This window comes from Erithacus rubecula (assembly GCF_903797595.1).
Source record: "Erithacus rubecula genome assembly, chromosome: 19".
NCBI lineage: Eukaryota > Metazoa > Chordata > Aves > Passeriformes > Muscicapidae > Erithacus > Erithacus rubecula.
In genome coordinates this window covers 10,677,066-10,689,363 of record NC_136671.1, presented here as the reverse complement: position 1 = coordinate 10,689,363, position 12,298 = coordinate 10,677,066, and the positions used below count along the sequence as shown (strand labels likewise).

Here is a 12,298-nt window from a genome sequence, read left to right as displayed (position 1 = left end):
AATTTTTTTCCTTTCTTTTCCAAAGTGATGGGGGTGTGAGGAGGCTAGTGAGCAAAGCTACCTGCAGAGGGAAGTTTACCTGAACAGCCTTGAGGGAAGGGTGAGGCAGACCACAACACTATAACCACGGTGTGGGTTTGAGACTCAAAGGAATAAATAACCCAGGATCATGTTCTTAAAACTTCTTTTTTCCTTCAAGATCTGGTTATTAATTATGGCTGTCATCAAACCTTGCCTGGGCCTCTGCTAAAACACCAGCTGGATCTTGTAGTTCAATCTAAATAAAAAGAAATACGAATCAGTTATGTGTAATTGAAGAAGCTTAAGGTTTTATAGATCTTGATTACTGAGCATTATTGGAGAGTCTCCCATGTATCAGGACTTCAGCTCATATTGCAGCCTTTAGATTATTGTTTTAGAAACAACTACACTGCCTACACTCCCCTAATTTTATTAGTGTGTTGAACATCAGTTTATCTCCTTGAAATAGCTCTGTGTGAGTGACTTTAACAAAACACACTCTTTGGCAAAAGTGACTTTTGATTTATAGTCTGTTGGGCCTCACCTATAGTTTTAATAAAGGTGGTGGTGGTGACAAAAGTTTATGAAAACCTGAATTCAATTTTTTTCCTTTTATCTATTCATATTCTGTAATCAACAGATCTCTACCTATTGAAAGCACAATAACAGCAGTGAAAGCTGATGCTTTGTTTTTGCTTATAGAGCAGAAGGATCATCACTTGGTCTTCAGGGAGTTAAATAAACAGCCAGGCTTGCACATCCTGCCTTAGTGTACCAGCAGTTCATCCCAGGCTGTTGGATTGTAGAGGCTCTTCTCAGTGACCTTTGACAAACCACATACAGTAAATATTTTTAGCTACAGAAGTGCTGCTCCTTTCACTCTTTTTTGCAAAACAGATATTTTTCTGTGGTGGGTATTTGGGCTTTATTACTCTGCACTGCCTTGGGGGTGCCTGGTAATTACAGGATTAACAGTATGATCAAAACTGTGCAAAGGGCCTTTGGCTATAGAAACCAGATTTGAAAAGATAGGGGCAATGAAGATGTAACAGCTGTAAGCTTTGGAAGGCTGCATGTGCCTGATGTGACTTTTAACAACCCTGTCCCTGGGCCAGAGGAAGGTGGTGGCTGTACTTGCCATGGGGCTGTGCTATTCCCTGTGTTACTGGAGCAAGGTGTTGAGTTGTGGTTATCCAGGGTGGTTCTGCTTGGCTCCAAGTGAGGGAGAGCTTCCCCAGCCCATCCTGCACTGATCATTTTGTTTCACATCTGTGGTTTGCAGACCATGAGGGTTCAAGATGAGACTCTTAAGGCCAGCTCTCACTTGGAGTCACATCTGTTCACTGCTGATTCCCATTTCCTCTTCCTCCAAGGACACGGAGCTGGCTCACATCACCAGAATTATGTGCAAGAACCCAGTGGCTGCCCAGTGGCCCAGTGTGTCTTTGTGTCTCACAGAATCTTTGGGGTTGGGATAGGACCTGGCTCTTCCTCTGCAGTGTGTATCAGTCAAGGGAAAAGAAGAGCAGAGGCTGTGGGCTCTAGGACACCATCTGCCCCCCTTGGGCCCGGGTGGGAAGCTGCACACACCCCTCTGCCCCTGGGGCTCTGGGCATGGTGCTGAGCCCCTGACTTGGAGGAAAGAGCTGCTGTTGGCCCTGCAGCTGCTCAGGTTCCTGCAGGGTCTGTTCAGCCTCAGCAGTTGGGCTTGGTGAAATCATTTGGTCTTGACGCAAATCCCACTATTGTCTCTGCCTCCATTGTCCCCATTTCCTTTGTGCTGCATCAGGTCTCTGAGCAGTTCTGGTGCATGAGAACTGCATTTTTTCAGATGTAGGCAATTGGGAGGCTCCAGCAGAGGCTGCATGAGTTTTTAGTCCCTATGGGGCCATTTAGGATGCTGCTGGCCAAAAGATGTGAGCACACACCCCATGGGGGAAATCTCTTGAGGAGTGAAATGCTACCTGAAGAGCTGACCCAAGCACTGATGAATGCAAACATCAAAATTTCCAAGCAATTACCTTTGGGAGTGGAAACTCAGTAGAGGCTGGAGCATTTTCTCTGCCAAAGTCAACCAGAACTCCACACTTTGGTATATCTGCTACCCAGGTGCCTTCCAACAGCTGTCCTTTGTCTAGGTAGAAGTATTTCCCTGGGCCATGCTTCTTGCCATCTTTCCAACCTCCTTCATACCGATTTCCATTTGCTGCAATTGAATACATGAACAGACCTTGAAATTTGCACCATTTTGTTAAGGGGTTACAAATGAAATCAATCAAGAGAGTGAACCAGCAGAGAAGATCATGTGTTTGGCTCCTCTTAGTAATTTCAAGGTGGCTGTGGCACTGTGTGTCATTTTGATTTTGCAGTGCTCCATTTGCTGTAGCACAGAGGGAGCAAATGCTGCAGAAGGAGCTCACACTTGCTCACTTGGAACCAGGACTGTGCTCACCTGCTTTGTTCTCATAGTGATGCTCATTTTTTGCTGACACAAGAAGCCAATGTACTCAGGGTAAGGGACTAGTCCCTGAGTCACTCTTCACAATATGAAAAATTACAAGACACAAGTTTCAGATTTGTCACTGCAACAAATCACGCAGGATCTCTGGCTTGAAGAGATTTGCTTGTCTGGGCAAGGAACAGAGCACTGATTGCTGTCCAGTCAAAATAATCTTGATTTCAAAGAATACTTTAAGTTAAGTTTTTCCTCAATGAATTACAGGGTGAGAATTGCTGCAAGAGTTTGAACAGTTCAGGCAGTCAGTTACAGGCTGCTTTTCCAGCTGTACTGCTTCTCTTGGCATTTTTCTGCAAGTTGAGAGAGGCTTTTTTTGGGCTTTCTGCTGCTCTCCAGGAATCCACTCATCCATCACTAACAGGGAAAGCAGAGCTGCAAGGGGAAGAGAACAGCCTTATCCATGGATGCTGGTTGAGAAAAGACATTATACCCATGGTGATGCTGGGGCTGGGATAGATCCAGAACACCCTGCTGTCACTAGGAGAGTCTTCTGCTCACCCCTTTTCCTATACACAGTGTTTTAAAGCCCAGACTCATGGGGATTTCTGACCATGTCAGTGAAAATACCTTTGAGTCTCAGCTGAACTCTGCCATTCTTCATCACGAGAAGTGGCTGAAATACCAGGGCACCCCACATGGTGCTGCAGAGATAGCTGGGGCCTGCCAGGATAGTGTAAGGGAAGAAGGGAAAACCAAAAACACTTCCAGAGAATGTGGCTGCTGGGCTGCTCAGGAAGGGTCTGGTTTACAGGCTGGAGCCATGGTGATGGTTATCTGCAACTTTGATCTGGTTTTGTGCTTATCTGAAACACCAAGCTGTCCTGCCCACAGGAGCAGCTCAGCTTCTGCACTCCAGCCACCAACAAATGAGAAACCACCAAAATCACAGTCCTGGCTGCAAGGAGGGGGCAGTGAACACCCTGGCTGCACTGTGGTGCCTGACTGCTCCCATCTGCTCTCCTCCCAGAGCACCTGAGGCTGTGTTGCTCACAGTCACGATCCCTGTGGATGTGAAGTGCTCTGGTACAAAGCTGTTGGGGAATGGATGCAGCAGAGGCAGCAGATCAGCACGGTGCTCTCAGCCAAGCTCACCCTCACTGGGCATGCTGCCACTACAAGCAATTTAATCTTGAGCTGCAGCTCATCGTGACCTCCACTGAAGAACTCCTTTTCTTCCACATGGCAAAGCTGCCGGCACGTGGGCGCACTTCCAGCAGCTGAGCTGAATGCATTAAGCTTGTGGGTATGAAATAATTGCTCTGGCTAATTTTAACCAAAAGGAATCCAGCTAACAATCAGTTGCAGGCTAGGCTGGAGGCAACTGGGCTCTGAAATGGTGCATCAGGCACAGCTCAGCCTGCAGGGGCTGTTAGTTTATAGCTAACAGGGCCTTTGACAGGAGCACAGCAGATCAGTGCAAGATTCCCCCTGGAAGAGGGTGCTGATTTCTCCAGATGAGCCATCGGTCCAAAGTGACTTTACAGTCAGCAGAGAGCACAGTCATGCATGTGGTGTGCAGAGAAGGTCATGCTCATTCCTCCCAGCTGCTTTGCTTAGCTAATTACTAGCCTTGAGATCACTTTCAAGAAAAAAAAAAAAAAAAAAAAAAAGATAAAATAGATGAATAATAATATGGAGATAGTATTTCTTCAGATGTTCTTGGAATGTCACGCCTAGTATTGCAGAGATTCTTGGGATTCTTGGCTTTGGGGAAAAATGTGTTAAACTCCAAGGAAAATAAGGGGAAAAAAAGTTAAATTTCTGTATTTATGCTGAGGTTGGCCCTAACATTCCCAATCCATGATGTGCTTGGTGTTATTTATAGAAAAGGATTGTGTACTAATGAAACCTCTGCGTTCACTCAACACGAACCACTGTCGGAAGTAGACAGAGGGGATGGAGTGAATTAAAAAAGAAAACTATGTTGTTGTGGGCTTTTTTCCTGTTCTGGAAACTGAACTCTTCTTTGGTATGCAGAGCTAGAAAGCCTGTCTGGCAAAGTGCCTGGCTTGAAAAGAGAGATTTGCTCTTCTCTGACCCAACAGTATATTATCTCTAACCCGAACCATCCCAGTCATTTAAATGTAAATCACAGCAAAAGTAAGCTTTCATGCGTGTGGGCTTATGGGCTTGAGCAGTGCAGTGCCGGCCCTTGCTCAGCCTGTGCTCCTCCCGCTCCAGACCCGGAGGGGAGGGATAACAAGCGGCAGTCCTGCTGCAGGGCTGCAGTGTAGCACAGGAATCTGGATGGCGGAGCCACCCGGAGGGCAGCACGACGCCGAACATCGTGGAGGGGGCGGGCTGAGGGTGGTCAGCACTTACGGAGCAGCAGCACGCCCGTCCCGTTGGGCTGATCCGTCAGCCACTGTCCCTCGTAGACGGAGCCGTCCTCGTACTGCATCTTCCCCCAGCCGCTCCGCGAGCCATTGCTCCACTCGCCCTCGTATTGCTCCCCGTTGGGGTAAAAGAACACCCCCTGGCCCTGGGCAGCACACAGAGAATGAATGGTTAGGAGCTGCTCTATTGTAAGGGGACAGTGTTCAATTTTGGGACATCACTTTGATAGAATATTCCTTGTTTATTACTCCTACACTTGGCTGCTGGCAGCCCAGCTCCGTGGCTGTTCTTGCACTGAAGGAAATGAGATGGGGTAGTATGGGATTTTTTTTTGGCAAGCAATTTTATTCCCTTGACAAAACCTTGGGTTCATATCTCAGAGTGTTATTACTGGCATGATTGCTGCTAATATTTAGCTAAAAGCAGGTTTTACGAGTACATAAACCTGCCTGGGGATAGGCAGCATTAAAGGATGTGTCTCTCAACGTGGGGATTTCATGTCTTTCAACCCTCTAGACATTTCCAGCTCAGTGTGTCCCAGGCTGGGCAATTCCACCTCTTGTTTGTTTTACGTGTATATTTGCCATTAAGAGAAGTCCAGAGGTACTCTCTAAGCCAGGGAGTGATACCATTAAGAAATATTTCCATACCACTAACACATTTTTCTATAGGAATAAAGTGTTCTCGTTTTTTCTCTGAACAAATAATAAAACCAGTTCTGAAAACAACTGATTTTTCCAAGTATTAATTTTATTAAACTGTATGGATGTAAGGGAGAAACTTTTTTAGAAGAAAACCCAACCCTACTGATATTGGGATGTCACTATAAATCTTTCACCAAAGCTCAATTATGGAAAACCTAACCTTAAAGAAACAGGAAGGGAAGCTCCCTCCAAGAGGCAGGAGCCATGGAGCCCATTTAAAAGCATTGGTGGTGATGAGTTTAATTTAAGAGCAGACACAAACACAAGGTTTCCATTGGCAGATCCAAAAATGTTCCTACAAGGATTTTGCACATTACACTGCAGTCATTTCTACTAGATGACTTTCTCATTATGTTCCTTTTAGGAAAAACAGTGATTTATGTGACAGGCCTAATTTCCAAAAGAACTCAAGTTATTTGCCTATTATGCTGTAAAACTCCTAGAAGAAGGTGCATTTTCTGGCAGTGATTAGAATACAGGTTCCTCTGACTTGTTCAAGGACAAGAGGAATGAAAGAGATGGGTGGGGAGGATTAAGAGACAGGATGTGAAACCTCCCATCGTGCTTGGCCGAGCTGCAGGTGAGTCTGAGCAGTAACCACTGCTCTGTGGCAGCCAGTGGGAGCTTGGGGCTGTAGCCTGGAAACCAGCAGATAGGTGGGGATGACTCTCTCTCCAGGAAGATGGCATTCCTATCAAAATCATGGATTTTTAGTCTTGACCATTCAATTCAGCCTCAACATTGCAAAAATTAGTATTTTAAGTAATTTTTTGCACGTGTGCACCCAACTCTTGCCCGTGTTTTGGGTCCCACTGCCTCACTGCTGGCAGAAAATCTCACTTACATCTCTTTGGTCATTTTCCCACCAGCCTGTGTACACCCTCTTGTAGTCCTTGGTCACTGGGTCAAGAATGCTGTATGAGCCATAACCATCCCTCTTCCCAAACTTCCAGTCACCACTGTAAATAGCTCCTGTGCTTTTCCAAATCTGGGTGCCTTTACCTGTTCAACGAACCAGAGGAACAACAGGGAGACCATCATGGTTAGGAGAAGCTTGCACAGGGCTGCCCTTCCTGCTCCAAACCAGGCAGGGCAGCACTCCCTGCACAAAGTCAGGCTTAGGTCTGGGATTCAGTTTAGTTTCCCAAGTTGGAACCATCGTTAATCTTGATCAGGGGCTTCCTGTGTGGCCTGTGCTGAAAGCACTGAAATCTTTCCAAACCTCAGTTTACTGCTTGTAAACAAGTCTGTCCTGCTCTGGCTGCTCCTGGCTCAGACAGGGTCTCCTTCTCCTGCCCTGGCCCCTGCAGCCCCTGCCACATCTGGGGATTAAATTAAGATTCCTGGAGCCAAGTCAGGAGCTGAGAGAGCTCCAGGGACTGTGCAGTCAGGGCACAGCCCAGTGCATGGAGTTGACTGCAGTTTGCTGTATTTGGAAAGGATTTTTAAACATCTGTAATAGAGACATTTTGGATAATTGCCCCTGAGTGCATGCAAAAGCTCTTCAAGTTATGTATTAGAAATGTTCCTGCATGTTACATATATCAAATATATATACAGATATGTGTGTGTGTGTGTGCATATAGTCATACAAGAATGAATGCTTTTCCAGGACCATATAGAGCACATAGAACCACTGACCACTTCCTGCCCCTAGGAACCTTTGTAAGGACTCTAAGTTGCTATTTTTTTTTTTTCAAAATTATCCATCTTACCATGTTTCAAGTTGTCCAGCCATTCTCCAGTATACTGATCCCCATTTACAGCATAAACTGTGTGTCTTAATCCACATTTCTGGGCTTTCCTGTCCCATTCATAAAATAGAGGGTCTCTAATCCTGGGGTACTTTATAACGGGCATATTGTTGATATCTGGAGAAGAAAACAAATTATTATCAGCAATAAATTAGAAATTACTAAGGCAGGTCAAGCAGAACAGTATTTGTGAGTCATGCACAGAGATACAACAAAAGGGAGTAAAGTAAAGATACTGAAGTACAAACCAGCACTGTGTGAAAATGGGCTCACAGCATAGCCCAGCCTGTTAGGAAATATTAAACAAATTTCAGCAGGTCAGGTTTGTGGTGGGCATTAATTTCTGCACTGCCAGACATCTTGGGGAGTGCAGGGAAAGGTATGTCCTCCATACAGCTGATGGAATGGGTCAGGGAGCTGTGACCCATTGTGACAGTGCAATGTCCCTGAGGCCCACCTGGAGCTGGGACACTTCATACCCCCAGCAGTAATGCAGCTCAGGCTCCTTTGCTGCTAAAAAGATCAGTCCTCCAGCTGCCTTGCTGGAAGGGGTTGAAACCACAACCTTTCCCTCTCCATGGAGGCTGTGGGCTTGCCCAGGGCAGGCCAAGTGCCCACCGAGCTGCCAAGGAGGTGACTTCTGAGGTGACTTCACAGTGATGTGGCTGTAAAGCAGAAACAGCAGGCAGGGGATGGTGAGCACAGTGGGGGTGATTTTGGAGGCCTGAAGAGTCAGCGTGGGGGAAGAGGAGGGAGAACGAGATGTTTTGCCTTATAAATACAGAGGACAATGGTGGAGTGCAGCACAGTGATGATTTCTGAGCGCTGCTAATGGAACTGCTGCTCAGCACAGTGGGAATTCGGCACAGACTCGGAGGTGAGAGTGGTCTCCTACAAACCACTAACAAAAGCCAAAAGGCGGCTGTAGAAACAAAAGCGAGTTTCTATGAACGCCGCTAACACCCTGAGCTCGGCTGGAGCCCGGCGGGGTGGGATGCTCTCCGATCTTGTCTCCTGGGCTCCCCCTTCTGTCCTGATCCGCTGGACTGAGCCATTTCCAACGATTTGGCTGCATCTTTCCCTTCTCGGCAGAGCAAAGCTCTGGTTCCTGCTGTGCTGCGGATGCCGGAGAGCCCGGCAGGGGAGAAAACTTGGACCTTGGGAGGAGAGGGGAAAAGTGCTTTAGGTCCTTGCTAGGAAATAAAAGCTAGAAATTCTAAGAAATACTGTTGGAGTTCAGCCTCAGTTCTGTGTTTTCCAGCTGGGAAACTGTCATTCAACAGCTATTTGGAGAGAGAGCATTGCTAAATAAAAGTACTTCTGTGTCCAGAATGAGTCTTGCTTAGAGGACACTGAGGACAGGATCTGTCCCTCGGTATGATGGAGTCACAGCCCACCACAGAAGATGTTTTTCAGCAATGCAAATACAGGATACAATCCAACTGCTGAATTCCTCCCTCACTTTTGAGTTCTGCAGCTCCTGGAGAAGGGGATCTTGTAAATATTTTCCAGGGGCTGGGCTTTTTCAGGGCACTGTGCCACGCTCTGTTGGCTTGAGCCTGTCCTGCCCTTGCTGGGGAAGCAGAAGAGCCGAGCTGCAGCAGCCTGCACCCACTCTGACACTGGCCATGACCTCTGAGCAGCTCACGCCTGTGACAAGGAGTCTCTTCACTATCCCTGCCAGATGGGAGCATCGCTTTCCCACCACCACATCCCACCACTTCTTTAACTCAAAGCTGAGGATTTACAAACCCCAGGGAGGATTCCCAGCTGCGGGGGCAGCCCCATCTGCTCGCCATGTCCCGGCACAGCCCGCGCAGAGTACTCGAGGTAATGCGGGCTGGCGGGAGCCGCCTTTATTTGTTGAATCCCCTTCTAAATTTACGTCAGCGATGCCAGGTTTGCGTAAGTGATAACGCAGCCGGTACTCGCCTCCCTGGGTGTTTTTAGCCGCCCACTACCAGGGCGCGGGAGGCTGGCAGCGAGGCAGGCGGTGCAGAGTCGCTCCGGCCGCAGCTCTCGGTGTGGACGGTGCTGCTCCCGGGCTCTGCCGCGGCGCTTGGGGATGGGCTCGTACAGATCCCGCGTCTCTCTCCGGACGCTGCTCTGCCACTTTTGTCGGGTCTCTGGTAAAATGCAGCGTTAGTCTGCACGGCCTTAGAGGAAGCCCATTTTCTTCTCCTGGCTCTTGCGGAACTTCAGAGCAATGCGGTGTAGTCACTTTTTTTCCATCTTACAACCTAACTTAATGAAGAGCAAGGAGGGAAACACACCTGGCTGCAGAGAAGCGGCTGCTGACTGTCCCTGGCAGAACCCTGCCTGACACCGCCCTGCTTGATTCTCCCCCGGCCCGAGGATGCCCCGGCCGAGCTCAGCCCCTGCCGTGAGCCAGCACCACGGCACTGCCCTGCAGCGGGGTCCCTTTGCCAGCACCCACCGGCGGAGCGGAGTCGCCCCGGTCCCCTGTCTGCAGCAGCGCCTGTCGCCGCTCCTCCTCAGCGGAGCCGGGTGGAACGGCAGCGGTGCGAGCTGGCAGGGAAAGCCCCCGAGCCCGGTCCGCAGAGCAGCCCGAGTGTGGCCGCCGCTCTCCCGCCGCTCTCCCGCCGCTCTCCCGCCGCTCTCCCGCCGCTCTCCCGCCGCTCTCCCGCCGCTCTCCCGCCGCTCTCCCGCAGCCCCCGACGCCGAGGGCCGAACCGCGGACACCGGGCTGTGCTGGCGGCGGCCGGGTGCTGCCATAGCAACGTGCCAAACTCAGCGTTAAAGGCCACGGCAGCGGCCCCGGGCGGACAGGGCTGTGCAAGGGACACACGGGGCCCTCCAGAGCACGGGATGGAGCCGGAGCCACCCGGCACACACGGCGCTGAGCTCGGGGTGCTCCAGCAGAATATAAAGTGCTAATAAAGAAACGAGTGTTTCACCTCTGGTTGGTTTTTCATACGCCCAGAAGCAGAAGGCTGGAAATGAAAGCACTGATTACAGCATCGATGAGGAACAAATAAATCAGCCTTGCAAATGTCAGGAGAAATATGAGAGAGCCCCTGAAAATGCACATCAGCGGTCTTAAAGGAGAAATCTGAATAAACCTGACACTAATTCCCTCATCCATTACATTTCTTCCACAGCCGTGGTGAGCAGGGATTGCCATTCTGGCCTTATGGGTGTCTGTAATCATCTTCCCTAATGGGTAATTGACTGTGCACATTTCCAGCATCACACCAAAGCTCTTGTATGACTCCCATGAGCAAAATGCATTTGATTCTCATCCTTTTACCACATTTTTTTTGTGCACAACTCTGCAGGCTGTATGGTAAAAATGTTGAGGCAGGTGGGAAATCTAGTGATGAAACAAAGCAGCTGCCTCTGTGAGATGCAGTTCAGTTTCTCTGATGAGTGTTCCTTTGCCATCTTCGATATCTGTGGCACTGAACGTGGCTTAAATGTTGTGTCCATGCTCAGATAGGACAGAGAATGGATTTATTGGATTTATTCCAAGTGTGAGTGTGACTAAAGGCAAATATTCCATTTCCCATGGCATGTGTGAGTGCCATGGAGCCAAAGGAGGCTGAGAAATCTGCCTGAGAAATCGGGTGTAGGAAAATGAAGTGGAGAGAAGGAAGAGGAGCTCCACACACACCAGGAGCTGGTGTGGAAATGAGGGGATCTGTACCAAGGGAAAACACACACATGAAATTTGTTGTGTTAGATCAGATGAACTGGGGGAAGATGGCAGCTGCTAGCAAGTATTTCCAAGGATGTAGGAGAGGCAGAACTTAAAAACTTCTTTAAATGGGAAAAAAAAACCGAGAGAAAACCATGGAAGCTGACCAAGTTAGGAAATACTTATACAAGAGAAAATGTCTCCTGTTATTAAAAATGAGATGAAGATATTCAGGAAGGATTTATTCCCAGTCACTCATGTTAATGTGTTCTGGTTTGGGGCAGAGCCTAAGAATTACTGAAGACAATCATTCCTGTGTTTCACCATGGACAGTTTAAGGGCAGGAGTGAGGACAGAGGTTTGGAAAGGAAATAAAGAAACCATAAGGGAGGAGAAAAAATGCTTATTGCAGCCCAAAAATCTACAGCCTGAAATTACAGCCAGAAATAGCCCTCTCTGGAAAAACATCAACTTTTTTTATTATTTCTATTTATTATTTCTGTATTACAAGGGTACAGAATGGGAAAATGTAACCATATTCTTCTTACAAAAAAATACAAAATTAGACCAGCTTGAAGAGAAGGTGGTGATATCTGAAGTTTTATCAGAAAGTTCTTTTGACTCACTCAAATGAAATTTTTCTCAGGAAATGTCATTCCGTTTTGAGAGAAGGAACTCCCTTAGTAAGTAGGAAGTGGGGATATTTTTTAAAGGGTGTCATATATAACTCAGTCAAAAAGTGAGATATAAACTGAAATTGACCTAACCAGCCTCTCTTCCTCTCCCAAGAGCAGCTGTTTCCAGGCACAACATTGAGGCCACTATGAAAAGTAGGGTCAAAAACTCAACTTTCAATGTACTAGGAGGAGAATTTGGGTTTTCCTTGACATAATTCCCCTTGTTCCTGCCTTGCCAGCCAAAATTTGGTCCCAAATACCCTTCTTGGCTGTTTAGATTTCTTTTTCTTGTTTCACTCTGACAGGCACTGGCCACTGACACCAAGGAACAAAAGCAAAGCCTTCACCAGGCAGTGCCAGGGCTTCAGTTCTGCTGCTGTTTCTACTGTAGCTGCTTTAATTTTCTGGCAGTTGATTAAACCTTGCATTTATTAAGACTGAAAGGAAGCTTTTAAATCTGTCCATGTAAATTATGCTGTAATTCAGCCCATTATTCTGCCAACAGAGGTCACTGCAATGAACTCCATTTCCAGGCTGGACACACTGAAGAGCAAACCAAGCATTGCAAGTTTGTGCATGGAAACGTGCCCAGAAGCACCTTTCTGCAGCAAGGCCCTGTGACATATGAT

General features: G+C 47.7%; 1 protein-coding gene across 3 annotated transcripts; it reads right to left on the bottom strand.

Annotated features, from left to right (window-relative positions):
- Positions 1-167: 167 nt before the first annotated feature.
- Positions 168-9,944, bottom strand: MORN3 (MORN repeat containing 3). 3 transcript variants are annotated; one of them, XM_079322688.1, is made up of 6 exons: positions 9,772-9,944; positions 7,296-7,451; positions 6,425-6,582; positions 4,862-5,021; positions 2,043-2,227; positions 168-277 (listed from the first exon to the last, which is right to left on the bottom strand). In XM_079322688.1, exons 2-6 carry the CDS (start codon positions 7,438-7,440, stop codon positions 209-211), a joined length of 717 nt encoding a protein of 238 aa, XP_079178814.1. In that variant the 5' UTR covers positions 7,441-7,451; positions 9,772-9,944; the 3' UTR covers positions 168-208. The 3 variants fall into 3 exon arrangements, with proteins under 3 accessions (XP_079178814.1, XP_079178815.1, XP_079178816.1); XM_079322689.1 differs by lacking the exon at positions 9,772-9,944 and adding an exon at positions 9,220-9,360; XM_079322690.1 differs by lacking the exon at positions 168-277 and adding an exon at positions 284-844.
- Positions 9,945-12,298: the final 2,354 nt, after the last annotated feature.

Bases quoted from the DNA above. Each gene is read 5' to 3' on its own strand.
- MORN3 (XM_079322688.1), bottom strand. From the start codon at position 7,440: ATGCCCGTTATAAAGTACCCCAGGATTAGAGACCCTCTATTTTATGAA. The intron at 6,583-7,295 runs GTAAGATGGATA...TTCGTTGAACAG, and splicing joins GCTGGACAACTTGAAACATG to GTAAAGGCACCCAGATTTGG. The intron at 2,228-4,861 runs GTAAGTGCTGAC...ATTCAATTGCAG, and splicing joins GACGGGCGTGCTGCTGCTCC to CAAATGGAAATCGGTATGAA.